At 45.5% G+C, this 16,207-nt stretch overlaps 1 protein-coding gene across 1 annotated transcript in view; it reads left to right on the top strand.

The window, feature by feature from the left end:
- Positions 1 to 16,207, top strand: part of VAT1L (vesicle amine transport 1 like) — a 139,626-nt gene that overhangs the window by 54,285 nt on the left and 69,134 nt on the right. The window contains exons 4-6 of the mRNA XM_045890699.2: positions 3,650 to 3,792; positions 13,723 to 13,826; positions 14,641 to 14,696. Of these exons, the coding sequence (XP_045746655.1) occupies positions 3,650 to 3,792; positions 13,723 to 13,826; positions 14,641 to 14,696 (303 nt within the window). The remainder of the gene's footprint in view (positions 1 to 3,649; positions 3,793 to 13,722; positions 13,827 to 14,640; positions 14,697 to 16,207) is intronic.

Here is a 16,207-nt window from a genome sequence, read left to right as displayed (position 1 = left end):
GCTGACATACTGTCAGATACTGCTGACATAATAGCAAGAAAAATAATAATAGTATTCATAGGAGTAGTAACAGCAAATACTGAGCATTCACTGTTGTAAATGAATCTAAGCCCTTGGATGCATTATGTCAAATAGTCCCACAAAAACCTTAGAGTATAGATAGCCTTACATTCTGCATATTAAGATGAATGAACAGAAGAACCGATATGTTACTCAAGCTTGCTCAGCTGGTGAGTACAGCAGATCAAGGTCTGCCATCTTACCCTAGTGGCCTTGGACCAGGTGTTAACCTCTGTAAAACTCAGTCTCCTCTTCAGCAGAGTCAGGTTAAAGGTTCATTCTGAGAACACCATGGAATGAGGCTTGCACAGCACTGGGATCATGGAGAATGTCAATCAGTGGTAGATCAAGTGCCATGTTCTATTAGGGAGCAGATACTAGAAAAGTGGAGGGACAGCATGTTCTCAGGTAGACTGGGTCAGATCCCAGAGCACCAGCCTGTGGGATAAACTTAAGGGTGTGCTTTTCAGGGGTGCCTGGGTGGCTCAGTAGGTTAAGCATCTGCCTTCGGCTCAGGTCATGGTACCAGGGTCCTGGGATTGAGTCCCGCATGGGGCTCCCAGCTCAGCGGGGAGTCTGCTTCTCCCACTGCCCCTCTCCCCATTCGTGCTGTCTTTCACTCTTTTTCAAATAAATAAATAAAAATCTTTAAAATTTTTAAAGTAAAAAAAAGGGGTGTGCTTTTCATTCTGAAAGCCATGGTAGGCACTGCAAAGCTTTGAGACAAATAGTGAGATGCTCAGTGTTGTGTTTGAGAAAAATCAATCTGTCCACAGTGTGAAGTACACCCGGAAACAGCCAGGCGGCCAGAAGTGTGTTGTCATCATCCAGGTGAGGAAGTTCAACAACCCAGACTAAGAGGTGATAGTCACAGAGATGTGCGTAGAAACAATACACTAACTAGATGTGGAGCTGAAGGAGGAAGAAGAGTCAGGTGACCCCGAGATTCCCGTCTTTAGCCTAGTGATAGGTAAATGGTTCAGCTTCATCCACCTAGGCAGGAAATGCAGTAAGAGGAATGTTATGGGTTGAATCTTGTTTGTTGATTCATTTGTTGAAGTCCTAACCCCCAGTACCTCAGAAGGTGCCCTCATCTGGCTATAGGGTCTTTATAAAGATAATCAAGTTTAAATGAGGGTAGGTCCTAATCCAATATGACTAGTATCCTTGTAAGAAGGGGAAATTTGGACACAGGTTGGACACCCTGGAATGAGGGTCACACAGCACTGGGATGGATAGAGGGAGGACCATGTGAAGAGGCCTAGGGAGAAGACAGCCATTTACAAACCAAGGACAGAGGGCTGGACCAGGCCCTTCCCTCACAGCCACTGGAAGGAACCAACCCTGCCAACACCTTGATTTTGGACTTACAGCCTCCAGAATGGTGAAACAAATTTCTGTTGTGTAAACCCCCTGGTCTGTGGTATTTTGTTATAATGGCCCCAGCAAAGCAATATAAGGAGTAACTCGTTTGGAGATAGCCAAGAGTTATGTTTTGGATGAGTTGACTTTGATGTGTTGTTTTTGGATAGCCAGGTGGAGACCGGCATCAAGGTTGTCATTCAATACACAAATCTAAGGCTCGGTGGGGGACTTGGGACCAGGGAATAGAGAGTGAGGTGTGTCACTCATTTCTGACACTCCTGCATCCATCCATCGAACCGTGTGACCATTACATAATAGGAATTTGGAAAAAGTAGTTGAGTGGATAAATGTCATGGTGGCCCACGGACAGCAGGCAGGAGGGTCCACACGGATACTGGAACTAGATCTCATCTCCTGTCCCAGCACAAACGAGGTTAGCTCAAGCCCTGTTGGATTTTAGAGGATTGCTGCATTGGTTGCTGATATTTCCACTTATCAAGAAGGATAGTCCCCTCTTTGTTCTCTAAAATCAAGTGATAAAAAAAAATTAACCAAACATCAAAGGTATTCTTAGAAGAAAGAATGATAGTCTGACTGGAGTCTTAGGTTCATGCCCATGTTCTGAAATGTTGACCCCCAAGTCAGTAACATGTCTATTTTAGGCAGCAGCTTCAAAGTCTGCTTAGCTTAAAATGTCAAAATAAGTAGATGGTATGGCATTACGGAAAATGGCAAGAACCAGAAGTTAGGAGTCCTTGCTTTGATTCTCGATGTACCTTTGAAGAACTGGGTCTACTTAACCTTTCTGAGTCACCTTTCCCTCATCTGTGGAACAATGATAGGGAGGGAGTAATTGGATGATCTTCTAACCCTGACATTCGAGGATTCTGTCAATGTTGCCTTTCATTGCCAGTGTTAGGAAGAATAACATTTCCAAAAATAGACCTGCCAACCTGATTTAGTCCACCAACATGAACACATGTAATGAAGTGATAGGCAGAAGTTAATATCACAATTGACTTTCGTCGAATAATCTCTGCCTCCTTAAGATGGCAGAAAGAAGACTGGAAAGAGTACTTGGTTTTAGAATGCACCTTCATTAGCAGCAAATTGGATTTTACTGGAATGTTTCTGAATTCACGTGATCACAGTATTTTGTCCAAGGACTTACATTTCTGACCATACTGAGAAAGGATGTGGAAAAAACACCCATTCCTAACTGGGTTTGTGATTTCTCTTAGACCATTCAATATTTAAACCTCATGCATTCGCCTTTTCTTTATATGCCTGGACATCTCAGCCACAAAAGGGAACAGAGGATTAAGATTTATTGAGTAATTTATATTAAGTATCGTGTTTGGGGCCAGGTGCTTGGCCCGTGTTACACATTGCCTCCTTTAACATGCCCCAGAGGGGATGCTCTCACCATATCTTCCTGCATTCAATGTTGCTGAAGGTTGCATACTTAGGGCTTCGAGTCTGGCAGTGGGAGTGTGCTTGGCCCATGAAAACAAGCCAGATGTACCTAGGAGTTACTGTTGCAGAAGCAACTCTCGACTGACAGCAGATGGAAATTTAGGGAATGAATACTCCAGCCTCCTCACCATGTGTTTGGGGATAACTCTGAGGTATATTCTACACCTGCTCAGGGAATTCCTCAGAAGGACTGAGTTCCATTTACCCATGGTGGGTGTTGACTGGATAGCACACCGTTTATTGGCCGCCTTCTCTTTCTGTCTCGATACCCTAGTATTTCCTGTGGTCATATTCCAGATAGAGTATTTACTCTCAAATCCTTGCCTCAGCTTCTGGGGGATCCAAGCTAAGACATCTCCCAAGATCCCTATGGAGTAGGTACCATTATTGCTAATTTATAGTTGAGGAACCTGAGGTTCAGTGTGGTAAAATAATAGCTAAGTCTTGGTACTGGGGTTTTTCAGTAGTTATCAACCAAGGGAGACTTTGTCCCCCAGGGGACATTCTGAAATGTCTGGAGACATTCCGGGTTATCAAAACCGAGGGGTACTACTTGCAGCTAGCAGGTCAGAGGTGAAAGCTGCTGCTAAACATCTTACAATGCCCACTTCAGCCCCCTACAAAAAGACTGATCCAGCCTAAGAAAGGTCAGTAATGGTAAGGTTGAGAAACCCCACTCTACTCCAGCAAGACTGGCTGTTGGATGGTAACTCTCCTGTGTGACTTGTCTATTGCATTTCACTTCCAGGGCCAAGCTGTGGCTCAGCTGTGTTCCACTATCCCCAATGTGACTGTCTTTGGAACAGCTTCTACTTTCAAGCATGAAGCAATCAAAGACTCCATGACCCACCTCTTTGACAGAAATGCAGACTATGTGCAGGAAGTGAAAAGGTAAGGTGTTTGCTCTAAAGAGCACCAGGTTGGTCCTTGCTCTTCTCTTAAAGAACAGTAGCACTCATTTAGAGAGGGCTGGTGATCGTAAGAGTAATAGCAATCATAGTAAACATATATCGGGGGCCGAGTATTACTAGCTCTGTGCTGAATACTTGATGTGGATGAGCTCATTTAATTCTCAGCAACCCTATTATGACAGCCCCCTCCTCCCCAGTTTGGAGAGGATAAAACTGAGGAACAGTGCAGTTGAGTAACTTGCCAAGCTAGATTATGATAGTGGCTGTGATACGACCTTTACATCGAGAAGTTTATTTCTCATTCATTCACATGACAGACCAAGGAAATGTGGACTCCAACCTGGGTGTGACTGAGAGCCGCCGAAGGAACAAAGTGGTGACACGATCAGATTCGAGTTTTGAAGAGTCACTCGTGGTGTGTAGAGGAGGACTGGGAGGTGGGAGGCTGTAGGTAGGGAGATCAGGTTGCTGGTGGGTGCAGACCCATGGTGGGGAACGTGGGTTTATAACCTGACCCATGCACCACCTGGGGTCCTGAAGCTATTGACTATGGCCCTGTGTGTGTCAATAGGGGAAATCAGGTGGGAAACCCAGCTACCTTGAGATGATTTGTGTGTCACAAACTTGCTGCCTCTCAGAATGCGGTGGGGGGCTGATGCTCAGGCTCGCTCCACTCCCAGCTCCTTAGGGGATTCAGAGAGGTCTCAGAGCTGTGGTTTCGGTCTCTTCATTTCCTAGCCCTAAATTGTATGACACAGAGAAAGTCAGTTGTCCATCTAGCATCATAATCAAGAAACAACTTTCTCCAAATTGAAGGACTTAGAGGATGGGAGATCTGGTTGTCGAAGGGGATAGATTTAGACCAGATTAGGGGAAATTTGGGGAGTCTTTTGGAAAGGAGAGTCTTCTGATGGTCTGGATTTTCAGATTTTTTTTAAATTTTAAAGGTAGAGATTTGCACAGAATTTAAGGTTGTCCTGATATTTCCAGTGGGGTGTGAAAAAAGAGCTTCCAAACTAGATATTAGAGGTTCAGCACCTGTTTCTCAGATATCTAGACATTGCAGGCATATTTTAAAGACTTCCTGGATGGACCTTTGCCTACTTTCCTAACCTTCATGTAGCTCTTCCTTCTTATAACTTGAATCTCTTGAACTGTGGTCTGGAAAATGAACTGCCATTGTCCCTCCAGCAGGCTTTGCCTTTAATCCCTTAAATGATAATTTTGCAAGCATTCGTTCCTCATTCATACCCTGACCAACTTAATACCAGGTGTCTGTGATGGGCCAGGTGCTGTGCTAGAGCAGAAGATCTGGCCAAAAAAACCACCTTGAGAGTCACTGCCTTCATGGAGCTTTGAGTCTAGTTGAGGAAGAGGGACAAAAAACAGTATTTTAAAAATATATTGATTTATACTCTTGATATGTGCTCTGGTGGAGAAATGCAAGATGCTGGTGAACATATGCAGACAGGGAGATCAGACAGAGTCCATCAAAGAGTGAGATTTGGGTTGAACATTAAAGGATGAGAAACTGGCCATAGGAACAGCATTTCTGACCAGGCAGAACAGCATGTGTTAAGGTCCAGGCTCAGGAATGACTTGGTAAATTCAAGAATCTGAAAGAGGACCAGAGTAGCTGGAGGTAGTAGGATGTGGGAAGCAATGGGCAAAGAGGGTCAGGAGGTGGCTACTCTTCTAAAAGAGTGACAGTGAGCGGCACCTGGGTGGCTCAGGTTGTGATTCCAGGGTCCTGGGATCGAGCCCCACATCAGGCTCCCGGCTCAGCAGGGAGCCTGCTTCTCCCTCTCCCTCTGTCCCTCTCCTGCTTGTGTTTTCTCTCTCTCAAATATATTAATAACATCTTAAATAAGTAAGTAAGTAAGTAAGTGACAGTACATAATCAGAGAGCTCCTGCCTTCCCCATTTTCCCTGGAGAATTTTCCATCTCCCCCCAACCGCTCATCACTGCACTGTCCTCAACCTGCTGCCCTTCTAGCCCCGAGTCGGTGATTCATGCTGATGTCAGAAGAGCAGAAAGAGGGACGCCTGGGTGGTTCAGTCAGTTGAGCATCTGCCTTCAGCTCAGGTCATGATCACGGGGTCCTGGGATCCAGCCCCGCATGAGGCTTCCAGCTCGGCGGGAAGCCTGCTTCTCCCTCTCATTCTGCTGCTTCCCCTGCTTGTGCGTGCTCTCTCTCTCTGTCAAATAAATAAATCTTTAAAAAAAAAGAAGAAGAGCAGAAAGAGACAGCATCTGAGACCTGCCTTAACACCAGCTTCTTTCAAATGTGACTTCCACCGATTCCTTATGTGTGTAAGCAGAGACCCTACGATTCCATCAAAAATGACTAGGAAGCCACAGATGGGTTCATGCCCTCTGTCCCACCAACCATACCCTCAGCAAAGAATCCAGAAGAAGATACAAGCAACAGGTACTCAGTGCCTGTCGCAGAGCCAAGCACTGCTTCTGCCTCAGGGTAGGTGCTCAACATATACCAACAGGGTGAATTATAGCATTGTCTGTAATAGTGAGATTTCAGAACCAGCCTCCATTATCAACAGCAGGGAAACAGTTTAGTGCATTATGCTACACCCACACACTTGAGTATTATGCAGACCGGAAAAAAAAAAAAAAGATAATTATGAAGATTCTGTCACAAAATGAAAAAATATCCACAGTGGCATATTGAGTGGAAAAAAAGCCAAATTCTAGCTACACTGTGATCACAGCTTTGTATAAATTCTTGGCGCATGAAGACAAAAAATGAAAAGAAAGTGGGAAAAAAAATCCAACCACTAATATGCAATAGGAGTGCAATGTAGGGTGATTTCTCTTTGGTTTCTGACCACGGATTTTGTTTGTTACAGTGTTCTGTGGTGATACATGAGGGGGAAAATAATAACATAAAATTTCTTGAGATGCAAATTCTTTTGTAAGCCAGTCAGTTGGTAAGCTTCTTTTGAACGCGTTCTCAGCCTTCAGCCAGGCATTGTAAAGGGAATGGGAGGAAATAGTTGTAATAGAGATCTCACCTTTACATCCCTTGCCCCTTCTCTGACTATGCTTGAAATCAAGTAGAAGAATTAGAAGCTTTGAGCATGTGCATCTCACTATAAGGACTTCAAAAGTAAAGAGGAGAGAAAGAGAAAGAGAGAGACAGAGACAGAGACAGAGAGCACCAAAGTGGGCAGTCCCCAGCAGGGAGGCTAATGGAAGGGAAGCATTTCAGTAGGTAGCGGGAGGTGAGGAGCGAATCCCAGCCAGGTGAGCGGGTGCAGACAAGGTGGATCATAGCCCCAGGCTCTGCTGGTCTCCTCTCACTCTGCTGACCCGTATGAGTGGACCACGGTGGTGCCCCTCAGACAATCCTGCCAGGAGAAAGTTCCTCATTTTACAGATAAAGAAACGGAGATGGTAGAAATCAAGGAGAGTCTAATCACCTAGAGAGAGCACAGAATGTGATCGAGAATGGATTCCTAGGGGTGCCTGGATGGCTCAGTCGTTAAGCATCTGCCTTTGGCTCAGGACATGATCCCGGGGTCCTGGGATCGAGCCCTGCATCGGGCTCCCTGCTCAGCGGGAGCCTGCTTCTCCCTCTCCTGCGCCCCGTTTGTGCTCTGTGTCTCTGTCAAATAAATAAATAAAATCTTAAAAAAAAGAAAAAAGAATGGATTCGTAGAGGTGGTATTGCTAAGTAATTGTACACATTTACTAGGAAGCCTACTATGTGCCAGGCACTGTGCTCAGCACTCTGTGAAAAGCCTCTTGTCCACTGGGTACTGTGCTCAGCCCTGTGGGAGAAGCCTACTATGTGGCAGGGACTGCACTCAGCCTTCTGTGCACCGGACACTGTGCTGGACCCTCTGGGAGAAACCTGCTATGCACCAGGCACTGTGCTGGGCACCCTGAAAGGGCCTCATCCCTCCGTCACGAGCTCGGGGGCAAATGGTTAAAGCTATGGCACAGATGAGTTCTCAGAGAAAGAGGAATTCAGAAAGAGAAGCACTGAGTGGAGAACCAAGGATCCACCTGGAGATGAAAGTTACAATAAAGGGGGATACATTTCTTGGCAAAGTCAAGGGCTTCTCTCCCAGTAATGGCCCCGTTGGACCTACCACTGCTCAGGAGAAATTCTTCACTGATCTGTGTGGGTGGGAAGCAAAGAGGTGCATTCACAATAAAGGGGCAAGGGGTTGGGAACCGAGGAAGGACAGGCACGAAAACCTCAGATCAACAATTCCAAAATATCTTGCTGCTGAATTTGACCCAGAGAATCTCTGAGCTGGGGCTCTTTGTGTTTGCTTTTTGAATCTGCAGAGATTTATGACAGCAGGAGAAAGCCCTCACCCTGTCTGCTTTTGTGTAATTATGATTACACACACGCAGGTGAGGCGGGGGGAGGGGTGCTAAGAATGAGGATGGCCCCTGAGCTTCTGAGGGGTTGCCTAGCTGTGCTTGTGATTTCCATGGTTGTTTCATTAAAAGGAGCTGCTAAGGTGCTTTTCAGTGTGAGGTTGAGTAAGGGAAGCCCTGTTCCAAGCCTACTTGTGGGGCCTGGAGCAATGGAAATAGACCCGACTGAATCCCATTCTGTCTGATTCACTGGTTGGGCTTTTAATGATTGAATGGGGGATGGAGCACCTTTTCAATTTTGTAACTCACCTGAAGGAACATATCTAGCCTTAAAAGGAGCAACAACTGCTTAAAGATTTTTTTTTTAAAGATTTTTTATTTACTTATTTGACACAGAGAGAGATAGTGAGAGAGAGGGAGCACAAGCAGGGTGAGCAGCAGGCAGAGGGAGAGGGAGAAGCAGGCTCCGCTGAGCAGGGAGCCCGATGTGGGGTTCGATTCCAGGACCCTGGGACCATGACCTGAGCCGAAGGCAGACACTTAACGACTGAGCCACCCAGGCGCCACAACTGCTTAAAGATTTGACAGAAACAACCAAAGAAACAAACAACAATCCTCACCCTCAGGGCACAGGGAATGACGTCACCCTCTGCTCAGTATCCATCTTTTTCTCACCCTCCACCCCCACCCCACCACTGACCTTCAAAAGGACACAGTGACAGCAAGAGGCAGGAGTTTGTGGCTGATGTAACCCCAGTGCATGTGCAAACCCTGCCTTACATGACTCAGCTATCTCAGCGCCAAGAGAGGTGTGGGGAGAGAACACAGGAGATCTGCAGCATCTCCCTCCAGCAAGAAGCCCAGGGAGCAGCTCCCAGCTTTGCTCAGCCCCCGCTGGGACCCTGCGTGCCTAGTGGTGGTAGTGGTGGTCATCAAGGCTGGCCACAGCTCACTATAGGAAACCCTGCCCTGCTTCTGGGGCCCTTACTTGGTTTCTGGATGTGATGGTTCAAGGCTCCTCATTCCCTGTAGTGGGCCCTAGGGTATGTTGGCTGGTTCCACCCACCCTGAAGGTTGCTGGGGTTAATGGTTGGGTTGTTGAAGTTTTGCAATCTTTCCTTTATACTCTTTTCCCAAACTAAAAGAATTCTCTTTCAGTTGGCCCACTCTGAAAAAATAATAAAAAAAGCTACCACGGACCCAGAAGTTACCATGCGCCAGGCCCTATGTTCCATGTGCATCAACTCATCCAAGCTTCACAGAGAAGCTTGGGATGGGAGTTATCACCATCATTCCCTTCCACAGGTGGGGACACTGAGACACTTAACAGGCTAAGTAACTCACCTGAGGTCACACAGCAAGTAGGTGGCAAGCTAAATGCTCAATACTGAGGTGAAATTATATTCCCATGCCTGCCCTACACTCCATGTTAGTTGTCCGTTGTGGCAGACATGCTTGGGTCCTTCTGGAAGGAGACAGTGTCCAGACAGAGTCTCTCATTGCCATGGTTGGTGCCCCAAAGCCTCTTCCTTGGGCCTATTTGGTGCTGACTGCCCTGGGCCAACCTGTCAGAGTGTTTTCTGCAAAATGCCTTTCCTTCATCACCCAGCCAGTTCTTGCTCATCACTAACAGAAGGATCCTCTTCCACTGCCCCAAGTGGCTCCACTGGACCTGTGGTGACTGCCTGGGCTGTCCATTTAGTCTGTCTTCCCTAGTATCCATGAGCTCCTGGATGACAGGGAAGAACCTGAGCCCTCATCTGTGTACCCCCAGTTCAGCACACACACTGTCCAGCATGAAGTAAGCACTCAGTGAATGATTGTCTAGTGGCTGGAAATTTAGGACAAATGTGTAGGACCCTGACCTTGGGCCTCTCCTATAATCTAAGACAGAAAAAAGCAGCTTCTAAATAGAAACCTCCCGGCCTATCTGTTTGGAGTAACATGGTCTAACTCTGGATATATCTATATTTATTTTTAAAGACAGCATTTAAAACAGAATTTTCAAAGAATAAATTAAATTGACTGTTTCCCAGAGCTGCTTGCTCAAACAATGCTTCCGTAGTTAGACTGATTGGAACATTTATTAGCTCTTACATTCAGAATGGTGGCAAGGCCATTGCTCTGGAGTTAAACTGGACCGAGGTTTGAATTCTAGGTGTACCAGTTACATAAGCTTGGGCAAGGCGCTGCATCTGAGATCCTCCATTTCTTCCTCAAAAAAGTGGAGTTAAAATGCCTGTCTCAGACTTGTCATGAAGATTAATTCTGAAATGCCTGGGATACAGCAGAGCTCAGAAAATGTGAGTTTCCTTTGAAGGAAGCACGCATATAGAAATGTGGAATACCAGTCTTAAAATGTTCTCTTCTTTGTCCTGCATTCATTCACTCATCATTTATTTAATCATCTATTCATACAATCAATCAATATTTGTTGAGAACTAACACTGTGTCCTGCAGGATAAGGAGGATTGAGGATAAAACAGGCAGCACAAACATGGTCCCTGTCTCGTGGGGCTTACATTTTGGTGGAAGAGACAAGAGAATAATTCCAGCCCATGACAAGCTGAAAAGTGTCTTTAGTACAGATGCTAAAGTAGAGATAATTTGGGGCTGCCACTCCAGGTCAGGTGGTTAGTTACAGCATTTCTAGGGAGGTCACATTTGAGTAAGACCTGAAAGATGAGCTCTAGGGAGAACTGGGGAAAGGCTGTTCTGGCAGAGATTATAGCATATGCAAAGGTCCTGAGGTAGGAACGTTTTAGGAACTGCTACAAGGTCAGAATGCCCCGAGCAGTTAGTGGCAAGTAAGGATGAGGAAGTGGGCAGTAGCTTATAGGTCACCCCTTGCTGTGGGCTGCCTTGCATTTCTGCAGAACCAGAGGACAGAGCAACAGGCCTAGATGGGGCAGCTAATTAATACAAAGAGGTGTGACTGGTAGTTTATGGGAGGAAATGTGCACTCACAGAATACAGATGTGAGGAACATTAGGCAAGATGTGAGCATTTGGGTCTGGACAGGTCCTTCAGAGGTACCCTCAAAGGTGTGCACAGCCCAGCATTTGGGAGGCTGCTCCTGAGCACAGGTAGTCATCTTGCAGTAAAGGAAAGAGGTCCTGGGGAAATGGAGTTTGCAGGGAAGACCTGGTGGCCCAGGAGGGCTGGTCGTAGAAGCAGAGTGGGGTCCTACTTCCACAGGAGTGAACACACTTGGTAGAAGTGAGGAAGACAGGAGCACAGCTATCCAACCCGTGATGCAAGGTGGAGACCTGATCACCAGGTGTGAGGCATCAACCTAGAGCCCACCAATGGAGTCTGTGTATTCCAACTCCCAACTGCCTCTCAGGCCTCACCTCTTTACATTTTCTTTACTGGCTGCTTCCCAGTCTTCCTGCTCACAGGCTTTCTCCCACCACAGGACCTTTGCATATGCTGTTCCCCCCCCACCTGGAACATTATTCCTGCCACTCTTTACCTAGATAACTTCTCCACTTTGCTTTTTCCCAGGGATGCATTCTCTGGCAGACCTGACTGGGCAAACTCTAGATTGATTACAGTCTTGTGGCACTAGATGCCATTCAATTTCAATTTAATTTTTATTTGTGTAATTATAGGTTAACATCTACCTAATAGAAGTTCTAAAAGGAGAGAAATCAAATCTGTTTGGACTTACACCTGCATCTCCAGTGCCTAGTGCAGTGCCAGGGCCAAATATTTAATGAACAAATTAATTATTGATAAAAAAAAATAGCCAGTTTGGCTCCCGAGTAGCTGGCTTAGACCAAAGTGTGGATCCAGAATCAGCAGCATCAGTATCTCCTAAGAACCTGTTAGAAACGCACATCTTTGGGCCCACCCCAAACCAACTGAATCAGAAGCTAGGAGAAGAGGGGGAAGGAGGGCAAATTGCAATCTGTTTTAATGAGTCCCCCCCCCCCCGCCCCCAGATTCTGATGCACACTTAAGTTTTAGATCCACTGGCCTAATTCCCTAGTTCTGAATTTATAGGTGGGACTTGAACAGACATACCCTTACAGATAAGCATTCTATTAGGTAAAAGCTAAGCTGATAATTTTTGATGAGTCTTTGTAATGACTGGAGTTTGGACTTGACTCAAGGCTTTTGAAGGTCATGACTCAGCTTTTGAAAGTCACAACTTGGCTGTCCTTGGGCATGGGGCAGTTGGCTTAGTGTCTGAACCCTAGAGATGCACATGCAATTTCCTACTTATGAAAACAGGATCCAGCTGTTGACATGAGCTGCAATGCCTGAACTTTGTTTGGGGATGAAGGTGGAGGAAGAAATACTGAGCTGTGTGCTAAGACAAGATAATCCTGCAAACTCACAAATCTGAAGAAATGCCATTCTTGTCTGAGCAGAGCAAGGCCTAGCCATAATTGGGAGCCCTGGGGGCATGAATATCTTCCCTACAATCCCCAGAGCCTTCCTGTTTAAAGCTCCCTCCCGCAAGCATAATATCTTCTAACAGTGGAAGCCCAGTAGATGTTTGCTAAATGCATGAGTGAGTGAGTGAATCAATGAATGTATAAATAAATTAATGGAAAAAGGGATCAAAAAATGTTTCGTCTGCTTAATACAGTACAAATATGGATTCTCTACTCTGGAGCCTTCTACTCTACAGGAAGAGCCTCTTTTTTTTTTAAGATTTATTTATTTGAGAGAGAGAGAGAGAAAGAGAATAGGGGTGAGGGGCAGAGAGAGAGGGAGAGAGAGAATCCTCAAGCAGGCTTCCCACTGAGCATGGAGCCTGATATGGGGCTTGACCCCAGAACCCTGAGATCAGGACCTGAGCCAAAACCAAGAGTCAGCTGCTTAACCAACTGAACCAACCAGGTGCCCTGAGATCCTGTCTATTTAACCTTCTTCCTCAAAGATTCCATTTTAGATTGAACCTAGAGATTGGATGAATACAAGTTTGTGAGTTAAATTAATGTGCTTCACTGAGGAGAGAGGGAGAAGGGGAGAAAATCTAATCCCTGCTAGACTGGAAACCCCATGAAGACATGTTGGTTTTGCTCCCCCATCTCTCTTTCCAGCACCTCGGACAGAGCCTAGCCCATAGCTCAAGCTCCACAGATAGGAATTGTTGAGTGACTGACTTTGGAGTGATGGTTGTGTGACTGGCAATGGGTCAAGCATTTGACACCTCATTTCATCCCCAGCACAAAGAAACATGCTTGTTCCACTTTATGAAGGAGAAAGCTAAGGCTCAGAGAAGTTGCAAGAGGTGGCTAGATACAAATTCAGATGTATTTATTCAATGAGCGGGATGTTCACGCTCACTCTCCTAACCCAGGCTGGCTCCTGATATCAGCCACCAGTCAGACTTTTAGCTGCCTCCAGCTCTGTGAAGTTCTTGAGTGGAACCCAGAAAGGTAAATCTACCTCCTGGCCTCCTGGCCTATTTATGGCTACTCCTGGAGCTCTAGCTCTTTCTGATTCTAGGAGTAAACAACATGACACAGGAAGGGAGAGCGATCAAAAGTTTGGTCCTTAACAGGTGACAGTATCTTACTTTGTCTTCACACCATTTAGAATCTCTCCTGAAGGAGTGGACATTGTTTTGGATTGCCTCTGTGGGGATAACACTGGAAAAGGTCTCAGCCTTCTCAAACCACTGGGAACCTATATTTTATATGGTAAGTGCTGAAGACAAGAGGGTATGGTCTGAAACAGGGAGCACTGCACCAATATGGCATCTGATCTGTTAAGAGCTCTCATCCCCTCTGCATCCCCAAGAACCACACAAAGGGGTCTTTTCTTTCTGTAAGAGCATCTTAGGAAATCTTCCTAACACCATCTCCCATCTTCCCTCTGAATATTGCTTGTTCCCTTTAACAAAGCTCAGTTTCTCACACCATTTTTCTCAAGTGGTTTTGTCCTCTCTGCTCAGATTTCTTTGGTGCTAGTACATTGATCACACCACTTCCTGGGCTCCTGAATCTATATTCACTCTCACCTGCTCTTCTGTACCCCATTTTTCCATCCATCTAAATTCTAGCTCAGTCCTATCTCTCCCTGCAACTTAAGTGCCCAGCCCACCAGAGCCCCAAGCCCTTCACTTAAGGAATCAAATTCAAATCATGAGTGAGGCTCATATAGGACTTCATTTCCCAGTCTTGAAGAATGGAACCAATAAGACATTTCAAGCAACTTATCATTTTATTAGAAAGTGGGTCTAAATCACATTTTTGCTACATGCCCAATTTTCCAAAGTAATGACATGGTCACCTTGAGAAATACTGCTTTCTCTTTGATCCAGTGACACTTGGCTAAAATTAAGTCAACTTAATGCCACCCACCCCCTTAATTTCCCTCATTTTTCTAAGGCTGCATTAAAGTTTTTTCAAGCTCTTGACAGTTCTGGACCAAACAACTGCCATTCTTCTGTATGTAGCAAGAGATGTTGGTTTTCATTAGCAATAGCTTGACTTGGGAATCCTCCATTTGCAGGTTCATCCAACATGGTGACTGGAGAGACCAAGAGCTTCTTTAGCTTTGCAAAATCAGTAAGTATCTGTACATGTCAAATGTACTATGGTAGTGCGTGATTTGCATCTTGTGAGCTCTTCCATCTAAAGACATTGACCTAATAACCTAAACCTTGTTTGTCCTTCATCTGCATCATTCATTTTCAATAAACCCTGTGTTCCCACCCTGGTCACTACACATGGACAAGACTCTGTATTAACTTTGGCTGCTTTGTCTAAATGAAGCAGGGAGCTGGGAGCATCCGAGAAACTCAAGAAAGCTTTATTTTGATTTCAACAGAGATTGCTTAAGTTTTTGTGTTTTTAATCATTCATTGGTAAAAAATAAACTTGGCATTAAGTGAATTTTATTTGCTTTATGGAGAAACCAACTGAGTTGGTTTCTGACCAGGTCTCTGGGGGTCCTTAAGATTTCTCTGTACCTCCATTCTACTGAGTTGGAGATCCAAATGGGATCCCACAACTGTAGTGAGCCCCCTGGGTGATTTTAGACACAGGCAAATCTCTGAACCTGTAGCTTAAATAATCATGCTCTGAATGTAGTGGTTACTTTGTGATTGAGAAACCACATCCCTGGGCATTCCAACCTACTCCGATCTATATTGCTACCTAGAGCAACACTTGCTAGAATTAAGCTAATTTGGACTTGAACTTCAGTTTTTACCCCTGCCTCCCAACAGAGAATTGCTGCTTCTCACAAGAGCTTGCTCTTATCTCCTCTCCTGAGCCTCCTAAGCAGCCAGCGCATCATTGATTGGTTCACTCACTTTGTGAGCACCGTCTGAGCACCTGCCATGTGTGCAAGTCACCAGGGCGTTGCAGTGAATGAGATGGGCACATATTAGCCCCTTATGACTCTCACATTCTAATGAGGGAGACAAACTGAAAGAAGTAAAACATATTAATAAGATGATTATTGTAAATGGTCATAAGAACTCTGAAAGGGATTCAAAACAGGATGCAGGATGGGGTGGAGGCATCTGGAATAGGGTGGCCAGGGAAAGCCATAGAAATCATTCTAAGTGTGGCACTATGGGGTATTCATATGTCCCCTAAGTGCCAACATTGCAGCTGCACAAGGCTCCACCCCCAAACATTCCCTGATTCTGGAATGATTCGTACTCCCTGCCCTGTGACAGTAGAATTAAAGGACCTGTCTTTGCCTTTGAACTTCCAAGTTTAGGTCAAGGATCACTGCAATGACAGAATCTGTAAGGGAGCAAGAATGGAGTGTAATGAAGGATGCTGTCTGGAGCAAGTCCCATGAACACAGGCTTTGTGCCACTCGCAGCTGTTTTGTTGCCATGGCTGTAATTAACGTGATGCTGACAGCCTGCTGTGGGTAACCAAATTGATCCCAAATTACATGCAGTTTTAAGGAGTGTTTTCCTTTTCTCCCCTAAACGCACAATCAGAACACACAGTGTTAATGAAATAACTGCAGTGTGCCCAGGTTCAGTGAAGGCACTCATAAAAACATGGCCAGGATGGAGGTTGAGATTCTCCTGCCTGAAACAGGGGTGCCGATT

This window comes from Mirounga angustirostris, unplaced genomic scaffold (genome assembly GCF_029215605.1).
Source record: "Mirounga angustirostris isolate CCGP_5_RB_7025 unplaced genomic scaffold, mMirAng1.0.hap1 SCAF_16, whole genome shotgun sequence".
Lineage (NCBI taxonomy): Eukaryota > Metazoa > Chordata > Mammalia > Carnivora > Phocidae > Mirounga > Mirounga angustirostris.
The sequence above is the reverse complement of the archived record's forward strand: the minus strand, read 5'-3'. Positions and strand labels throughout refer to the sequence as shown.